This window comes from Saccostrea echinata, unplaced genomic scaffold (assembly GCF_033153115.1).
Source record: "Saccostrea echinata isolate AGI-Se365-2 ecotype Australia unplaced genomic scaffold, CSIRO_AGI_Sech_v1 ptg000030l, whole genome shotgun sequence".
Lineage (NCBI taxonomy): Eukaryota > Metazoa > Mollusca > Bivalvia > Ostreida > Ostreidae > Saccostrea > Saccostrea echinata.
Genome location: NW_026889779.1, coordinates 33,995,110 through 34,009,710, shown reverse-complemented (window position 1 = coordinate 34,009,710; position 14,601 = coordinate 33,995,110). Strand labels below are relative to the sequence as shown.

The following is a 14,601-nucleotide window of genomic DNA, read 5'->3' as shown; positions in this document are numbered from 1 at the left end:
TAACACTCATGTGTAAATAAAATTTGTTTTTGATGCATAATTCTTTTGTTTTATTTAGTAAATGTCGTGCAGACATATTCATCGTTTTTCTGATTGTAAAAAAAAGCTGTGAAAGAGCTACCCAAAACGTTAAACTTAAGGAGGAATTCCTCACATATTCATTGCATTTATTTATAAATTCATGTTCATACAATCAGTGGGACAATAACACAAAGTACAGGTAAACTTCGTTATCTCGACATCGACGGGACCATCGGAAAATGTCGAGATATCCGAGGTGTCGAGATATCAGAGTTGAGACTTGACGTCCAAGATTTCATTGCATAGCAAAACAGACAAGCTTATTATATGTACATGACTTTAATATAGACTGTAGCTCAACATATTTCAGAATTCCCTCTATTTTTATTAAAAATCTAAGAAGTTATTTTAAAAATCTTGTTTATAAAACGTGTTCCTTATCGAAATCTTTCTAAATTCACAAAGTTTCAGCACAAAGTTACAGCATTGAGCTGCATTCGAGTGTAACTTGCCTTTTCGTCAGAACAGGATACGAAATGCGCTCTATAAACTTCGAACCGTATAAAGTCGACATCCGATATACGGTAAAAAAAAATAAATAAATGCGGATTATTTTTTTCTTATTTCATTCAGAAAGAATGTACAATAAAATTAATTTTTTTAAAGAGATTTGTGTATCTAAACTAATGTAGTGATGTTACGGATGCACGAATTACGACTGATTCTGTCAATCGTGTCGTTAATTGGATTGTTTCCTGTTGAATACATTTTAACTACAAAATATCATTAAAACTTTTTTTTTAATTCCTTAGTATGAATTTTCAGTGTGTTTTTGTTATTCATTGTAATTTAGTTATCTTTTTCAAATTTAAAAGTTATGTTACGTTTCGATATAAATAACATTCTGTACATTTACGCAGAATCGTGTAGATTTAGCAATGATATTAGCCAAGCTCAATTAACTTCTCAAAGACGCCGAAGGGGCTTGGGATTCACCTACAAACACAGTCTATAAAATTAATTAAGCAGCGTACAGTCAAAACATGGGTGTGAAACTTTGACGACGTCGAGATACCCAGAGTTGTCCGTGCGTGACGAGCGACCCTGTCTGACAAACAGTTAGGTTCAGTAGAGCAGAAAATTGCCGATGTCGACATATGCCAGGTAAATTTTGCTCTTGGGACTGTGAATATACGTCGAGATAACCCGGGTTGTCGACATTACCGAGGTCGACATATCAGAGTTTTTGCAAATCATTTATATAGTAAATACTGCCGGGACCGCGGAAGGATGTCGACATATCCCAGGTTGTCGACATATCCGATGTCGAGATACCGAAGTTTACCTGTAATTATGTCATTTCAGTTTCAAGTGACCATCTTATTTTAAGAGCAAGGACATTTCAAATCCTTTCGAATGAAAAATGACTGTTTCATTGCATGTAATGCCCACCTCTATTCAAAAGTTTTAATTGTTCATTTTTTGTATCAAGACATAATACCATTAAGATATAGCATGGTAGCACAGGGCTCTAATTGGCGACCAAAAAGTTTTGATTGGCGCCTAAAAAATTTTCATAAGTCGCCAAATGGCGACCATTTTAAATTGAGTTCAACTTGGCAATCGTGGGATTACGGAAATTTTAAAATTTTTAACAATTTTTCTGAAAAAGCGAAAAGAAATTTATAAGAAGAGGAAATCATATTAAGCAATGGACCTGTCATGTTTTCTTAGTCACCTCATTGTTACCTATATTAATTACTATTATAACTTTTGGTGCCTTAAAAAATTACCTGGCGACTAAAAATTTGCATTGGCGTCTGATTGCTTTTGATAAGACGCCAGCTGCCGCCTAAATTTTAGAGGCCTGTCTAAGCACTGCTAATCGACATAAATAATTAAACTAAAATAAAAATTACTTCCTGATTTTCCACTAATTTTCTTAAATTTTGAAGGTATATATATATATTTTTCTATGCTTCTTATAGTTAATTTTGTTTTGAATTTTACCTGTGGTAAAGGCTTTATATACTGATCCAAAATTTAAAAAAAAAAACAATAAGATAGGAAAGGAGTTTTATTGATTATATCACTAAAATTGTTTATATATTTCTTCTCAGGATTGGAGAGGTACTCAAACATTTTTTTTCTCATGTTCAGTTATAGTGGAATCTTCGTAATAATATTTTTAAATTTTTTTTTTTTTAATTTATCACTACTGTACGCGATTAAATGGTGACCTGAAACTATAAGTCCTTCGGCTATCTAGCCAGCTCTCGAGTTTGTTTACATTTTCCTTCTTTGGACTTTTAAATATCTGTATTCTCATTCCACAATCCAGTACTCAGAAGTTTTTATATAAATACCATGTGCAGGTGGTATTGGAATATATATTGCTACATAAATAGGGAAGTTAAAGTTAAATGAATAGATAAGGTCTTCCCGTTTGATATAAAGTTTTAGTTGTTAGTTGACCATTAATGTATATACATGTAACAGACTCTGTGGTGTCTTTTATTTGGAATTTGGAAATGATGTCTATATATCGTTTATTTTGAATTGAAAACCACTGCGTTATATTTTAGATATAGATGATTCTAAAAATGTCTGCTTCATGTATAAGAATATAAAAGTATGTTGTGAAGGGGCACAATAAGTGCCAATGAAATTGCAACATAATATTAAAAGACCAAGACTACACATATATTAGTATATAGATAGTATCATTGTGGAACCCCAGCATCTTTTTAATATAAACCTCAAACTACTTGTATGTAGATAGAGAATGATTTTTTGAAAGTAATTTTGTAGATGACAATCACAAAATATAAAAAAATTTAAAGTGAGATATGACTATATAAGAGATTGAAGAGTTTTAACGTTTTGATGATATATGGAAACAACGAAACGTATTCAAGCCAAAAAGTCCGTTGAAACAATACAAATCTGGAGAAAAGCAAACACGAACCCCTAAAACAACATGGGACTAGGTGCCTTGGAGGAGCAAGCATCCCCTATCGCCCGGCCACACCCGCTGTGTGCTCCTTGTTATAATCGGGCAAACGGAAAAATCCGTAGACAATTCAGTGTGTAAATAATAGTCTAACAATTGGTATGCAAAACGTCAGTCAGCATTCGACTCAATGATAGATTGTACTTGCTGACAAGGTCACGGTATCGACCATAGAACTTGCGAAATGATGACTCTAAACGAGAAGACTGTTTATATCCTTGTCTCATCAACTTGTTTGTCAATAGCTTGCCTCGTTTTAGAAATTGTTAGTACGTAGAGCATATTCTTGCGTATCGATTCAACAGTGAAATATAAACCCCATATGCAGGTGATAAGGGAATATTGCTACACAAATAAGGGAAGTTAATGATAGAAAAGATGAAGTCAACATGTTAATCATAAAGTTTTGCTGTTAGATTAACATTAGCGTCTTTTTCTAGTAAAGTATCCAAATATGAAACAGATGTGTCAGACTCTGTGGTATCGTTTATTTCAAGTTAACTGGGATGCGGACGTAGTTATTAAGAATAATGACCTAATAATTTGCATGAAACCGTCAGTTTAAATTCGACAAAAGATAGATTGTATTTGCTAAGAAGGACAAAATATTAAATATACGAGTTTCATTTTTTAAAGGCAGCTATCTGTGAAGCCTACACTTTAATTTATTGTGGGGAATTGTTGTGAAAAGAGTTGAAAAATCGTACGTTTAGATGTGAATGATTTTGGTAAAATTTTGTAATTTCAAATTTTCTTAAAGTTCTGATCTGATTAACACCACTTCGCGAATATATTGTTGTACAGTACTCCTGAAGTTTCGCCTTCACCGCTGTTTATATATTGGTGAGGATTAAAGAAAGAGGTTTGTTAGAACATTTACTGAAACCCGCTATACATTTTTGTTTGTAAGGATTCTTATGAAGTTTTGGAATCCAGGATAGGTATGGTAAATCCAAATTCAAATTCAATCTGATTGTTGAGAATATCAAAAATATTAAAATCGAACATTTGATTTTGAAGAATTCCTCCTTTGAAAGGGAACTATAAGTTGGATAACCACTTGCAGAATTAAATCTTGTTTCATTTAAAATTCAATTAAAATGATGAGCCTTACAAACAAAGACAATGTTGTTACCTGCTTTGTCAGCTGGGACCAGTATATATCGATCGTGTAATCTATCTAATTTTTTTCACTTCTAAATTAGTGAAGACAGAGAGATAGGTGTTTTTCATATTACCCCTCGATGGCATAATGCGGGATTTCAACATCCATCTGATACATTTAATCCATTCTGACAAAGTGTTAAGGTCATAATCTTCCACAAAATGCATAATATTAATGAATTTTTGAAGCCAGTTGAAAGGTCGAAGATCCCTAAATTTTTGCCTTTTCAAAGCCAGTGATTTAAAGTCTTTATTATTAACTTTATTCACATGAACGGTGTCGCCTGCGTGGCGCAGTGGTTAGAGCGTCTGCTCTAGAGTCGCGGAGTAAGGAGTTGATCCTTACCGCGCGGGTTCGAATCCCACTGCGGGACGTTGAGACCGGTCCTTCGAATGAGACCGCACAAACCGAGGTCTCGTGTCACAGTAGGTGTTGGCACTGCTCAATGGCCCTGAGTGCCGAGTATAGGTCAAAAAGAACTGCGAACGATAGTATTGTTCTGCCACCTACCTCCAAGTCAAATTTCAAAAGTTATCATACTTGAATGATTTTTTATAGTTATATAGATATTTATGTGAATTTTCATGAAATATAACTTATTTGGGAAAACAAAGAGAGATAACTCTTATTTGGGTAAAAATAGCATTTATCACTATAGAAATCATCGGAAAACGAAAAATATTTTTTTTTAAAAACGTTCCCCCGGGTTTTATAAATCATTATTTCACAAATTCCTATCAAAGCTTTTGTTGTTTCATGGGGGTGGGGGGGGGGGGCATATGTTTACAGACAAAAAACTCCAAAATTGGTCATTTTATTAACAATTTCAACTGAGATTACAAATAAAAAAAGGTCTTTTATAAATCATTTATGTTGAATTTTACATTAGTTAAACATACGGAAAGATTTAAGGGTCATATATCCATTTCCATGCGTTTTGGAAATCGAACTATTTTTAAAGCCTGATTTCAATGAATAAAATTTTCAACCCCCTTTTGAAAAGAGTCGTAAATAGGAGCAATTAAGTTTTTGACACTGGTTTTAGAATTATTAATTAAATAATAATGAACTCTTCTTTGCATTCAATCAAGTTTTAATAGCCAAACTGCCATTTATATGGAACTAAATGGGTGCAAAATGTAGGAGGGAATCGAGAGTTAGCGTGCGTGGTTCTTTGCAGCTCTCCACCGGCAAGTGGTGGCGTCTCTGTATGACTGAGAAATTCTCGACAGGGACGTTAAACAACAACAACAACAACAACAAAATCAACCCCAAACTTCAGGGACTTCTTGAAGAAGGATTCTTGTCTAATTTTTTTAATTTTTAAATACAGGAAATATTAGGAGAATCCCTCCTTAAGGTACAATATAGAACAATTGCACAGAGCCGGACACTTTGAACTGTTTAACTTACGAACTATATTGGTTTTTCTGACTAATTAACCTTTGGACTAGTGGGCCTTCGGACAAATGAGCCTTTAGACTAGTGGACCGTTGGACTAGAGAACCTTCGGACTAGTGGACCGTGAATAACTTTCAGAATTGAAACAAAAAATTTCAGAAAACACTCACGTCCTTCCATAGTTGATTTCACCCAAAAGTCTAAAGATCAGTGTTTAGATGCTAAAAGATACACTGAGGGGTCGTAGGGCTACCTGTTGTGTTCAACTTAAACATGGGGATAACGGTAGAAATTCATAAAGATGGATGTGCTTTACTGACCATGAGAAACGGAGAAAATCGATGGAATCTTACAACACTTAAACAGTTAAATGACGCTCTGGATGAAGTTGAGAGGTATACCCAAGCTAAATACATTCATCAGCCTACTTGTATGTATCACACATGTACACAATGAATATATACTTTTTGTTTATGATTTTTTTTCCGCTATGTATTCTTTGTTAGCATTTCGATAGTCATGTATAAGTCGATAGAAATTAATGGCATGTGCTCTTACGATTATAAATTGTTTGTTTTCATATGGCGGATTATAGACGCCATAAACATAGAGGAATCGGGTAAGGAACACTGTCATTTCATAGAGGGTTCTAGATAGGGAAAGAAAAAGCAAACTATGCCTTACCTATTATATGATTTTGTCACTGAAATAAGATAAAACGAATACGTAATGTTGTTATTTTGTTTAAGGAGTAAATCTGTCCGTATATTGGTGACAACAGGGGAAGGAAGATTTTACAGTAATGGCATCGACTTAGACTTTTTACTGCAAGTAGGGAGGGGAAGCAGTGAGTGGCAGCAGTTCTTTACTGTTCTCTTAGATACTCTATGGAGAGTCATGCACTTTTCAGTTCCAACTGTGGCAGCAATAAATGGTAGGTTTTAGTGAAATCTTAATTTTATCAGTATCTGAAAACTGCTGTCCCCTTTTGTTTTGAGTTCGCATATATAATAAAAATTATAAAAATAATTTTTCATTCATTTTTTCTATTTTCTTTTTTATTTTTGATTTGAATCGATTTAGATTTATGTATCTATTTATTGATGTATTTTTCTAAAGTTCTGTAATTAACCCTACTTCCCTTTACCTTCGTATATTGTGAAGGACATTGTTTTGCTGGCGGAGCTTTCTTGGCAATTTGTCATGACTACAGGGTAATGCGGTCTGATCGAGGATGGATTTCATGGAATGAAACCTTAATTAGCTCTCGGATTCCAAAATTTCTCATCGAGATTTTAGAGTGAGTTTTTTTTATAAACTTACTTCTATATTTCCTGGCTCTTGAATTCCGGATTTATTATTATTTTCTCACTCAGGATAGTTGTTTATTTATTTATTTATTTACATTGTATTTTGAAGTATTTATTGTTGTTGTTTAAAAAAATGCAATTTTATGCTGAAATTGTCATTAAATAAAATATTAGAAATTTCTGTTTTCAGACGGAAGCTTGATGCTGATGCCAAAAGAGAATCAGTTATATTTGCAAAAAGATTAACAGGCCCAGAAGCTGTAAACCTAAAGATTGTGGACGGGGTTGTACCAGAGGCGAATCTGATTTCTGAAAGTAAAAGCCTTGGCTTTGGAGCCCTTGGTAAAAATAACATTAAAAGAGTAGACCTACAAAATATGAAGAAAGACATGATTCCTCGCACAATGAGTGTCACAAAAGCTAATCTTTAAAGAATGAGTAATAAGTACGATATGAAGATTATTTCTCTTTCATATTCCTGTTATCATACTCTGAATATTAGAGTCAATTAGTAATAATGACATGCTAATATACAATAAAGTTCATGTAATAAAGCATTGTTAAATCATGCATGATGTTTATTAATATTTTTATATATGAAATGATTTAATTTGTGACATTCCATTAAAAGGGGTTCCACATGATATGTTCTAAATTTTAACTGCATGTGTAACTTGCAGCAGCTACGTTAACGGTGATTTCTCTGTTTGTACAATTGAAATCTATTCATCAAGTTTCAGGCAAAATTTCCATGCATCTATCTCTATATGTATTAATGATTAATGAATAAAATATGCAGTGAAAACCTTTGTTTTACTTATATTTTATTCAATTGTACAGAATAAAGTATTGAAGAACATTTGAATTATGTACTGTAATTGATGATCGTCAGTTATATTGAGATGCTTTTAAATGCTTTAACGTTGTTATACAATCACAGTACTCAGAAGTACAGAGAGCCGGGATATCATTAACAGTGCAGTGAACAGTAGCGTATTACACGAAACAAACATTTAATAACAGCAATACAAGAAGTTCAGAAATATTATTTGGTGATACAGTATAATATATTAAATGCATTAAAAATTTAGTTAAACACAAGATGAGAAACAAAAGTAAAAGCTAAAAAGAGCAGAAGAAAAATAACAGTTGAATTAATGATAACATGACATAATTTATTTATTATAATACATCGATAGCAGGGAAAATATTTCCGGCAATAAAAGTAACTGTATGATCATGTCAGACATACCGATATGGAGGGTACTATATGATACTATTCAAAGCAACCCAGTGGGTGTTTGAGTCCTGAAACTGAAAATATCGACACTAAACCTCCTCCCCGTTATGGGGAAAAGCAGGGTTTTGATCACCTCTGTATAACACTGTATAACTTCAGTGTTAGATATCGCATTACCATACCTACTTATCGCAACGTCCACCAAACAAGGTCGGATACTTCCTTTTCCACCATTCTCAAATAGAGGTTGTGTTATCAAGCTAAAAACTAACTTGATTGTGGTAGACTGGTACCCTGGCATTGATTAATGGGTGTAAGGCCATGAAAACCTTGTAATTCCTAGTGGTAGCGACTGGAATCAAGGGCAGAAAACTACATCTAGATTTTGGGTTGCACGTGGCCTGTGTGTACATATGGCAGCTCAGTAGTTAAGTTTACTCACACACAGGTATTAGTTTTCCTAAGAAAGCTTTCTGACGTTAGAAAACTAATTTCTTATATTTGGGGTTTAAAAAGTTTAACCCAGCGTCATTAACATGAATTATATGAGACCGGAATCTGATCAAATTTGAAAAGCGTAATGTTTATTTTGGCGGTTGTTGGGTTACAGTCCTGTGATTACTCCGCGCTGATCGGCGCATCCGTCGTCCGGTCCACAGCGAACGCTATGGAACCAGGCTTAAAATATTGTAAAAACCATAATGTTTCCTTTTATTGGGTCTTGAATTTGTTATACTTGAATATTATTAAAAGGAATGTTTTTCAGTGTATTGCTAAAAATTCTGATACTAAAAATGTTATTATTTTTATAAAAATGTTTTGATTTTATTAGAAATAAACGTCATGTTTTTAAAAATATTTCTAAACAATTAAACACTTTCCAAAAGTTTCAAGGTTCTGGACAGTTTCTAGAAAATTGTGAAAAAGGATTGTAGTGACAGGATAGCAAAGTTAACTTTAATTAATTTGTAAAACTTGTTGACAAAAAAGAGGTGGGTTATGAAAGTACGTACGGAGGCCAGTAAAAGTTTGTTTTTTTTTGGTTTTTTTTGTTTGGCTTTTAAACACAAAGGATGAGTGCACTTAAGCTATGAGAGCTGGATCCCGGTGTTTTGCGCAAAATAAAATTCCAAAGTTCATAAACTTTATGTTTTATAGGTATTAAACAATGTCTTAAGAGCAGGTTTTGGTATATTATACTACATGAAAGTATTAGATAATGCCGAGCGACACTAGCTTTTGAGACGAGGGTCTAACAGTTTTGTCACATTTCTATTGTTATTCATATGCATACCAGTTTTCAACGACATTGTTTACATCGAGCCGCAACTTGTCCATTGGTCTCATTTGCACAGAATGTGTATTTTGATTTAAACTTCAACATATCCAAAGGACAATGTTGGACAAATTGCGGCTCATATCTAATTTTTTGAAAAAGTCTCCAAACTACGGTCGAATTAGCCACTAAATTAACAGTTCACCGAGTGTCAACGATTGATATTATAATCACTTTACTCACGTGACATTCCACTGTTCGATACGCTAAGGCTTTCATTGAGCATTTCATTGTGTTTGTTATTGAAAGTTTCTATTGCGACAGTATCTATCGTACTTTCAACTTCAAACTATGGAAGATTTTTGCGCAAATTTTAATAGGGTTTGAAGATTATATGTCTCTTATTTTACTTTGTATTTTTCATTACCGGGTGTTTTGAAAGAATTCTGGTATTGACAGTGTGATTAGTAAGTACATGTACAGGCTCATGTCGCCTCTGTATAATGGTCTGCAGGGCGAGACATCTTCCCCATCCCTAAACACTAGAATCATTTATTATTTGTGCACCATAAAACTACACAATCTCTCTCTTCTCCATTTAAATTCGCAGTGCGAAAAAAAATCATATATGTGCTAATGTTTACATTCCACATCCATGCGATTTAAATGACTCCGCCTATTTGCGGATACCTTAAATTCGTAAGTGGTCCCGTTCAAATTTCCGGAATTTAAGGTTTGTATATGTTCTTTTCAATGACATTGTCTGTAATTATAGAAATATGTGTGACAAAAAATTCAAGGAATAAATATCAAAAGAATATGCTTGCACAATAATCATAGATTAATTAAGCGATATATTGTAATGTAAAGCTTAAAATGGGTAGCCGAAAAGGTTCCAAATGACGTACTAAAGTGCACTCATTCTTTAGGATTGCGTTTAAACGCGAAAATTGTGTTTTAATCGCAGAGTACCCTGCATTTAAACGAATAATGCAAAACATAATTTAACACATTCTCTCGCGTTTTAAAACAATAATTTTGCGTTTGAATGCAAAAGTTATTAAGGAATGAATTTAATAGCTACCCAAGTAATACTGTATAACCTGGGAAGGGACAGTTTATGCTTTATAAACCGCGAAGCGGATTATAAAAAAAAGCGTATACTATTTCAGCCCAGGTTATACCAATATAACTTAGGTAGCTATTAATCTCATTCCTTTTATTTTCATTTTCCATCATTAAGTGTAAAAGATAAGACAATTTCTCCTTCAATAATGCTTTCTACATATTTTAAATGTAACTTCAAGCAGATTGATTTGACGTGTTATTGTGACTTTGGCAACACAGATTATACTAAATAAACTAATTTTTTAAATATTTTTTCCTAATCAAATGACGCATTACAAACAAAATTAAATTTGCGTTTAAATGCAAAAGTTATTGCGTATATAATATACATTTATGTATTATTTATTGAATAGTTTTTAGTTTAAATGCAATAACTATTGCATTTAAAAGTAATTAAAAATTTCAATCCTATAAACTGAGCTCAAAGGCTTTCCGCATAAAAATTGTTAAAAAAGAAAAGAAATTGTAAATTTTACCTGTCCATGTTATCTATCAGAACATGTTTGAGTCCTTACTTTGTGCAACATATCAAATGAAACTGTGAAATTTAATTGCAAAAAGCAATGATGGTGTCTTAGTGTCTGTTAAGTGAAAAATCTGCTTAAATATTTCTGAAGACAAAAGAATGTATTAAAAACGAAATTTGAATTCTAGCATATTTTTTTCAGTTTACTTTTCAAAATTACTTCCAGCTGTCATACAATTATATCAATGTGTACCTCATGTGCACTTAATGAAGGTAATGAGATTCCCATTCCTGTCTATAAAATTGACTGACACGGACATAAAGCAGGACACGAATACCTGATAAATGTTATTAGTAAACCTTTCGTGTGTATTTATTCCATTATGCACTCACATACATACTTCATTATTCAAACTTCAGTGTTACACTGCTGTTAAATTGGAAAAACGTACATTGCAATAATAAATAAATAGATAAATCATACAATATTTAAAAATATACATACATACAAGAATAAAACAAAACGAAAAACAAAAACAAACAAGCAAACAAAAGAGGAAGAAAGATGATTGAAAAAACATGTATCAAAAGCATAAACATCATCAGATTCCATACATTTCCTTTAACAAGCAAATTGCTATTTTCAATTTTATAATGTTGAATATTTTTCAAAGTAATTTGACTTTACAATTATTATAGAATTACTTCAGTACATTTATGTAAAATACATATATTTGGAAAATTAAGAATAGTCATTTTCAAAAATTCTTCAGTTTTAATGACGATGCATAATTATAGTTCTAAATGACGGAAAAATAACTAATTGGACTTGCAAAGTACTGATTGCACTAGTTTCATTGATTTTTTAATTAAGTTAACCGATATATAAACTCCTGTCAATTTCGGTTCTGACCACTTTTTGCCCTGAAGAATCCTGCACCATGATTCGAGCTCTTCTTCTCCTGTTTATCTGTGTGGCTGCTGTCTATTGTGTCTATCGTAAGTCTCTCTCTCTCTCTTCAGTAATATATATCGGAAAATTTGAACCATCAGCTATAAATTCATTATTGCCAAGCACTTCTGAAAAGTTTCTCATTCTCATTTTTATTTGGAGTTACATAAACTGAAAATTTGAAGATTTAAGAAAATATCCAGTCTAAAAATAAAGAAATATATTTTTCGTGTGTTTGATGCAGTGATTATTGTGATAATTGTAGTGGTGACTTTATTAAGTCTTTTCTGTCTTAATACAGCTGGTGGATACATTCCCCGGAGGGGTCGAATTAATAGTGCAAACAAAGGAGGTGGAGGGATTCAATGGGCCAGCCACCAGCAAGGAGAGTTCGGAGGAAGAATCACAGGTAGAAGACCCGGATGGAATAGCAACAATGACAACGGATTTAACAACGATAACGGATTTAACGGACATAATGGATTCAACAATGATAATGGAATTAACGGACATAATGGAGGAATAAATGGAGCTGACAACGGACAGAATGGAGGATCTGGATGTGGACCATACGGATGTGGAGGAGACAGATACAACGGATTTAATGGACGGAAATAGGTAATGCAATGCTGTTTGTAATGTGTGTTTTTTAAACTTTAAAAAAATATATCTTGGTGTTAGACATTGATTTTTATGCAAAGATATTTGATTTGTTTACAAAATTTCGAAATATCAGCTTTATTAGCTCATTCTTTTTAATAAAGATCAATAATGATGCCGACGTTGTCCTGGATTAGAGAGAAGATATATTTAAAAGGAAGGTTTATTCATGTACATATGTTTTGGAAAATAAAGATCCCAGTCGGTATCAATGTGTCACTACATTAATGTCCGTTGAAAAGAGAGACAATCATATCCTCAGGAGTTAGTGCACAGTTCTGATCTTTATACTGTTACACATATGTCCTTGCACAAGAGGAAGTGCATGGTCGCCAATCTACCACTTTTCTAATTAAAAAAAAAAAAAATTCACATCACAAGTGTATAAGCATGAGTCCTTCCAATTTCATTTTCAATGTATGATATTTGTACTCTCTTCGACCAAAAAAATTTTAATGAGATTATAATTTTTAATCTTGAAAGATAATATCGTCAGAATAGTTACGTCATTTACTTTGGCTGGCCTGCCATGCAAGTGACGGTGATGTATACGTTCTTGAAATGGAGTACATACGGGTATCATATGGTGTTGTCTTTCTGTTATTTTCCTGCTTCTTCTATTTTTTTTCTTATGAGCTAGAATCAATATAAATTGATGCAAAAATCACAAATAAAAACATTAAAAGCATGCGATTCTACATCCTCTACTAGCTAGTGGAAGGTGAAAGAATATTGGTTGGACGCGTTAAAAGTATAAGAGAGTCACACAGGGACCAACTTATTGTTAAACTGAACATTTGTCCATGCATCCAATTTACTTTTAAGAGAATGCTACATGTACAAACACATAGAAAGTGACAGATATTTTATGCCATAATCTTTTTTTTTTAACTTTTGAATTCTTAAAAAAATCAAAGTTTTCTTTTAATTTATATTTCTGTTTTATATTTTTGATACCTTATTCGAATTTTCTTTAATGTTCGTTTTTTGTGATTATTCATCAGAGAAATTACTTTATTAAAAATCACTCTGCTTTTACACATAACTACTCTGAAGTTGATATCATAGGATACTGGGGCCCTCATTGAAAAAAAAAAAAATTATGTATGCTTCAGAGACGAGGTCTTCCAACAAACTGTTTGAATTCCTGATTTCATATTCAAATCAAGAATTTGTTAAAAACCTCTACATATGAAGAAGAAAACTTTTGCTGTGATCCCAACGCAACTTCTTTTCTTTCAATTAACAACAGCTTTTTTCATTCATATCTTGATTCAATAAATCCCTTTTAACCCGAACAAAAACATTACAGAGTATGTCGCATCTGTTTCATTTTTGGATGTTTTTTCTGACTCTATAGATGATAACCTCCAATAAATAACTGAACTGTATGACAAACGTGATGATTTCAGCTTTTCCATTATCAAATTTCCCTTATATATAGTATGCTTTGAATACGATCAACATTTTACGGAGGAAATCTACTGACAAATAAAGAAATGTTGCAGTGATTTCAATAACGCTATTTAAAGTAAGATTTTCTCAGATTCTACGCTCGTTATAATGACCTTGTGTGTACAAACAACCTATCATTGGGCCGTACTTTGGCTGACATGTTTCATACCATTTGTTAGGTCAATGCTGTAATACTCCATATACCAGATAAATACATAGGGCTCACGAAGGATTGACAGGGGATGCTGACATCTATGCATGTGATCCTGATTCTGGTAATTCCAAAAGACGTGATTCGTGCTTAGTTTTGTATACTTGATTAATGAGGTTGAACACTATCCGTTATCTCCACTTTTTATTTTAAAAGGAAATTACCGAAACTAAAAACACAGAAAATCACACAGAGTTGAGAAAAACCTGAAGCTCATAAACTCTTCTGCGTTCATTCATAAAAAGTGCTTATTAACAGAAATAATTGTTCTCAATAAAAATGAAAAAAATTTCTTCAGAATTG

The 14,601-nt window shown here is 32.8% G+C and overlaps 2 protein-coding genes across 2 annotated transcripts; both read left to right on the top strand.

Moving 5' to 3' along the window:
* The first annotated feature begins 5,827 nt into the window (after positions 1 to 5,827).
* On the top strand, positions 5,828 to 7,702 carry LOC133197746 (uncharacterized). The gene is made up of 4 exons (XM_061333940.1): positions 5,828 to 5,995; positions 6,350 to 6,534; positions 6,765 to 6,900; positions 7,101 to 7,702. The coding sequence occupies exons 1-4, from the start codon at positions 5,874 to 5,876 to the stop codon at positions 7,339 to 7,341; spliced, it is 684 nt and encodes a 227-aa protein (XP_061189924.1). The 5' UTR covers positions 5,828 to 5,873; the 3' UTR covers positions 7,342 to 7,702.
* A 4,252-nt stretch (positions 7,703 to 11,954) lies between these two features.
* On the top strand, positions 11,955 to 12,804 carry LOC133196754 (nacrein-like protein C1). Its single transcript, XM_061332615.1, has 3 exons — positions 11,955 to 12,019; positions 12,274 to 12,590; positions 12,737 to 12,804. Exons 1-2 carry the CDS (start codon positions 11,962 to 11,964, stop codon positions 12,588 to 12,590), a joined length of 375 nt encoding a protein of 124 aa, XP_061188599.1. The 5' UTR covers positions 11,955 to 11,961; the 3' UTR covers positions 12,737 to 12,804.
* The last annotated feature ends 1,797 nt before the right edge of the window (positions 12,805 to 14,601 follow it).